A 5475-nucleotide genomic window follows, 5' to 3' on the forward strand; every position below is an offset into this window, starting at 1 on the left:
GGGCGGGGCCAGCCGCGAAGGGGCGGGGCCAGCCCGGGGAGTTTGAGGAGGGACAGCGTGGGCAGGGGTGGAGCCAGATGGAAGTGGGGCCAGGCCGTGGTGAGCATTGGTCAGGGCTTGAGTGGGCCTGGGGCCGGAATGGGTGCGGGGAGAGGCCTGAGTGACGGAGCAGGACCAGAGTGGATGCCGGGCAGCAAGAGAAGAATGGGCAGAGCTGGGGTCAGCGTGGAGCGGGGCCACCCCAGGGACCAGAGCATGCACCGACCAGGGCCAGAGACGGGTAAAGTGTGGGCAGCGAGGATGCAACCTGAGTGGTAAGAGTGAGCCAGGAGGGGACCGGGAATGAAAGATGCGAAGCTCTAAATCTAAGTGGAGGCCACAGCCGGGGCTGCGGGAGGAAGTGGGAAGAGCGCGCAGGCTAGCGGGGATGAGCGGAGGAGGGCCCAGCCTTTGCTTGAGTGGTACGTGGGAACCCAGCAGGGCCTGGGGACGGGGACAGGGGCGGAACCAAGAGCTAGAGCGGGGAGGCCACAGCCTGAGGGTGTGACCAGGACGGATGGATCAGACCTTGTGAGGCGACAGAGCCAGGGGCTAGAGGACATTTGTGTGGGTCTGAGCCCGGGACGAGGCCAGGAGAGCTGTGACTCAGGAATGAAGTACGTCGTGGGGTGGGGAGGCTGGGACCAAAGAGCGAGAGATTGGGGCTGGGGGGCGTGGTCCGTAGCCAGGGCGGGGCTCCCAGTGACGGGGCGGCTCACCTGCACTACCTGGGCCTCGGGGACTCCACGCAGGCGTGCAAACAGTTCCAGGTGCTCACGCCCTGTAAGCAGCTCGAAGATGGCATCCGACTGAGGGCAGTAGCCCATGCGGCGGTGTGCGGCGGCTGGCTCTTGGGCCACGCTGGGAGGCAGGAGACAGGAGGCTCAGGGAAGCGGCCATCCTGGGGCCACACAAAGGGTCTCAGGATCCACCCATCTAGGCCCACTCTGGCCAGGGCCGTGTCTCAGGGTCCAGTCCGCACACAGCGGGTATTGGGGACCGTGCTGGTGCAGGGTACTGGCCCAGTCAACTCCCCCAGCCCACCCCCCAGAGTCCCCTCACCTGTGGCCGGCCAGCACTGCCTCACCCCCGCTGGGCAACGTGTCCCCCGACACCATGCGAAAGGTGGTCGTTTTGCCTGCTCCGTTGACCCCCAGCAGCCCAAAACACTATGGGATGCACACATAGAAGGTGCTCAGTGAGGTCCTGGCTCTGGTGTGGCTGGGGCTCCTCATGGAGGGCTGGGTCTGGAGGAGGCCCAGAAGGGTGACTGGCAGGCAACCCTCTAGAGCAGGGCTGGCATTTGCCGGGGACGTGTACTGGGTTTTGTCTAACGGATTCAGGCACACACCAGGTGTTCTGTGAGGGTCACCCACAAATACCAGGGGCACAGACTGCCGGACGTGTGCCAGGCCGCAGTGGGTACCCATGGGAAATGCTGGTGTAGTCAACCCAAACTGAGAGCACAGCTAGCTCGAGGAAGCCGCTTGGGAAGAGGCTTTGTGTATGCGAGCTTATAGTGTGTTTGCAGATGTGAACGGACATCGATAGGTGCCACTCAATGGTACACAGCGAATAGGTTAGCACACAGGTTCGCGTGTGAATTGGGACAAAATGGGTTGCTTAAAAAGTCTTCACCGCGCGCAAGCGTGTCGTATGGGTGTGTATACAGTAAGGGCTCGATAAAAGCTTGAGAGAAGTTGACTGGACACAAAAGCAGTATGCAGTAAACCTTTCGTGACCATAGGGGGAGCTCAGTAAATGTAACTATAAACCAAAACAAAGGCCAGGCGTAGTAGTGCAGGCCTATAATCCCAGCACTAGGGAAGCTGAGACAGGAGAATCACCTGAGTTCAAGGCCAGTCTATGCTATGTAGGGAGGCCTCATCTCAAAATACCAAACAAACAAACTAACGTAAGCACGCAATAGGTGCTTTTTTCTTTGTTGTCCTGGGGATGGAACCGTAAACCATTTCTCCAGTCTTTTTCTCATTTTTTATTTTGAGACAGGGTCTTGCTAAATTGCCCAGGCTGGGCTTGAACTCGCAATTCATCTACCCTAGCCTTGCAGAGTATGGGATTACAGGTGTGCACCCCTATTCAAGCCTGCAGTAGATGTTTAACGAGGCTTTGTTAACGTGGCCTCAAACAAGGGCACTCAGGAGGGTGCTGGACGCACCACAGTTCTCACAGGAGCTGGTAAAGTATGCTCAGCACAGAGAGTTGTGCAGCCACGGCCCTGGGTCCCCTCACCTCTCCAGGGGGGATCCCCAGGCACAGGCGGTCCGCAGCTGGTGTCCTCTGCCCACGGTACACCTGGGAGGGACACAGGTCACTGAGAAAGGAAGGTGGCCAGCAGGGGCCCAGCCCAGGTCTCTGTCTAACCGTACCTTTGTCAGGTCCTTGAGCACCAACACGTCCCCTTGGGTGGCTCCTTTGGTCACCCGCGCCCGCTCCTGGGCCACATCCTCATCCTCTTCCCCCAGGGGTGGCAGCAGCCCCAGCTTTGAGCTGAGGACAGAGATATGAGTGAACTTCAAATAGGTCCCTGGCCTCTACCACCCTTCCCTGGTCCCCACTGACTGTGGTAGGAGACAGCTTCGGTGCTGTAGCAAAAATGTGAAGAGGAGGAAGAGGGGCCCCTGTACCACCATGGCCAAGAGGTTCTTGCCAACCACCTCCCAGCGCAGGGGTGACTGGAATTGGCTGTCACCTATGGGGACAGGAAAGAAGATCCTTGGAGGACTTGGTGTCTGGCACCCTCTCCAATTAGTTTACCTGGATTCTTAAGAGAAAGGACCAAAATCCAGGTAGTATGCTCAGCTGGGATCTAATTTGCATAGAAAACAGACATATCACCTCCCTTATTTAGACCAGTTGTGATGTGACCCAAGATAGAATTAGCTTTTACAACTGCATGTTTGTACCTCTAGCCCAGCCTTTGGACTGCCTGATTCTCTCCCGGGGGGCAATTTGCTCTCCTACACCACTAGATCTTCACCCCACCAGAAAGGAAGTCCTCACCCAAGCGCTCGAAGGCATCAGCCATGGCCTGGTTCCGCACCATGTCAATGAGTCCTCGGCCCAGGCAGAAATGAGGAAAGATCAGGAAGACCCGTTTCAAGATTCGGCTCACATCCTGCAGGTTCTACTTAGTAGGCCAGAAGAAACTATGGTTCAAAGACTGATGTCCCCAACTCAGCCAAAGCCCACCCACCTTGCAGAGCCCCACCTGGTCAGATAAGAGCTCAAGGACAAAGGTGGCCATGCTGCCATTAATGCCAATGAAGAGGTTAATACAGGTGAGCACCACGTAGGCTGTGCTGGGCACAGAGAAGAAGAAGGAGGCCGGGTACATGAGTGGTGTGATCGACCATCTGTGGGGGTGACAGGGGCCACAGGTGACTATACCCATGCTGGGCTTGAACTTGAGATCTTCCTGCCTCAGCCTCCCAGAGTGGTGAGATTATAGGTGTCACTGTGCTTGGCTCATGATGAGCTTTTAAGGCCACATTAGCACGCCACTGAGGCCAGTGTGCCTGTGATCACCTCCAGTCTTTCAGGAGCTGTTGTGAAGTCCTGACTCCCTCCCCAGCAGTGGGTGGGGCCCTCACCCGTACAGCAGCAGCAACAGCAGGAGTGCAGGCAGGTTCTCAGGGGCCACATAGGCCTTCTGCTGGAAGGCCAGGAAGATCAGGACCACAATGCATGCTGTCACCAAGTAGTTACACTGCAATGGAAACAGGAGGCCCCCTTGCGTAAGAAGGGGCAGTGATTCCCACCCTCAGCCCTGTGCCTCACCCCAACCTCTCTGTTGCTTTTTTTTTTAGTACTGAGGACGAAATCCAGGGCCTTCCCACTGAGCTCCATCCCAAGTCTTTTTTTTTTTTTTAAATATATATATAGGTTCTCACTAAGTCACTAAATTGCCTGGGCTGGACTAAAACTTGTGATCCTCCTGCCTCAGCCTCCCAAAGAGTTGGGATCACAGGTGTGTGCCACCACACCCAGGTCCAACCTTCATGGCTTTTTTGGGAAGGGGTGTGTGAGACCTCTCATCACCCCCCCCGACCTCACCCATGACCGTCCCAGCAGCCCCCACCCGCACCATGTCCCAGAGGAAGTTGCCCAGCCAGTAGAGGGGTGGGGACAGTCCCCCAATGAGCTGCAGGTGCTTGGCACGAGAGACACGCTCCTCAATCAGGACCAGGATAAAGCTCGCTGGGACGAAGGACATAGCGAAGACCACGCAGATGGAGACCAGGACATCCACTGAGGAGGCCATGCTGGGAACAAGGGTGCCTGTTTACATGGCCAGCATGTGGGAGAGTTCAAATCCAGCCCTGTCACGCAAAACAATAGGGACACTGAGGCAGGGAAGGGTGCATGGGGCCAAGACTCACAGTGCAGCCTCTGACAGCTGCTCCTTGGACAAGTTCAGAGGGTGGTTGAGCGTGATGATGCTGTGGGCATGGCGGGCAGGGCCCATGGGCAGGTGGGCGTGTAGGAGTGCGTTGTTGGCTCGGTTCACAAAGGCCACCATGGCGTGCCAGCCTTTGTTGTTGAACCAGATCTGAGAGCAGTCACGGTCACGGGGTCAGGCTCTCAGGGTGAGGGTAATGGAGGGGGGACACCCACCTGCACCACAGTCCCCACCTTGAGGCTGTTCTGAGTATCCAGGCCAAGAGCCCACACAGTGAGGTTGTTCAGGACGCGGTCAAGGGCCCCGCCGTGCTTGGGGCTCAGCAGCTCCCGCAGCTCCTCCACCGAGCGGCCCAGCTCTTGCCCCGAGGGCAGGCCTGGGTCATGACCTCCTAGTGAGAAGCCCCCATACCTGGGCAGCAGTGGGGGTGGCAGCTGAGGGTTGGGAAGCTGGGGAAAGGCCCAGGGGATGGAAAAGGAGCTGGGCCAGGGGACCCCAGGCCAGGTCCCCCCTCACCTGATCTCGTTCACCCACTTCTTGGTCTTCAGGCTGCAAGAGGAACAGGTGCACAGAGGGACAGGGTTGTGGAGAGACAGGGACACCTGAGGGTTAAGGGCAAGATGGAGGAGGGCCCCCGCGGGCATCCGGCCCATCTGACCCTCAAGCTGCTCCCCTCAGCCAGGCCTGACGGCGCGCTCCTGTCATCCCAGCACTCTAAGAAGGCGAGGCAAGCGGATCTCAAGTTCAAGCCCAGCCTGGGCAACTAAGTGACATAGTAAGACCCTGCCTCCAAATAAAAAATAAAGAGGGCTGGGGACGTAGCCCAGTGGGAAGGCCCTGGGTTTGATCCCCAACACTGAAAAAAGAAGCCAAGCCGTGCCCCCAGGGGTTGCTCACCCCTGGCGCACCAGCCGCGGGTAGGTCTTGACCAGGAAGTCGGACAGGTTCCGGCCCGTCAGGTTCTGCACCACCTCCCCAGAGCTGCTCAGGGCCTGGGGCGGTGGGGGTCCCCC

The 5475-nt window shown here is 58.2% G+C and overlaps 1 protein-coding gene across 1 annotated transcript in view; it reads right to left on the reverse strand.

The window, feature by feature from the left end:
* Positions 1-5475, reverse strand: part of Abca7 (ATP binding cassette subfamily A member 7) — a 19265-nt gene that overhangs the window by 1862 nt on the left and 11928 nt on the right. The window contains 13 exon segments of the mRNA XM_033759629.1: positions 372-900; positions 1102-1208; positions 2293-2355; positions 2430-2550; positions 2623-2752; positions 3064-3187; positions 3272-3416; positions 3654-3769; positions 4148-4325; positions 4443-4612; positions 4696-4873; positions 4979-5011; positions 5360-5475. The exon segment at positions 5360-5475 is cut by the window's right edge and continues 28 nt beyond it. Coding sequence (XP_033615520.1) covers positions 372-900; positions 1102-1208; positions 2293-2355; positions 2430-2550; positions 2623-2752; positions 3064-3187; positions 3272-3416; positions 3654-3769; positions 4148-4325; positions 4443-4612; positions 4696-4873; positions 4979-5011; positions 5360-5475 — 2010 coding nt within the window.

This window comes from Fukomys damarensis, unplaced genomic scaffold (genome assembly GCF_012274545.1).
Source record: "Fukomys damarensis isolate Sample0158 unplaced genomic scaffold, DMR_v1.0_HiC HiC_scaffold_37, whole genome shotgun sequence".
Classification (NCBI taxonomy): domain Eukaryota; kingdom Metazoa; phylum Chordata; class Mammalia; order Rodentia; family Bathyergidae; genus Fukomys; species Fukomys damarensis.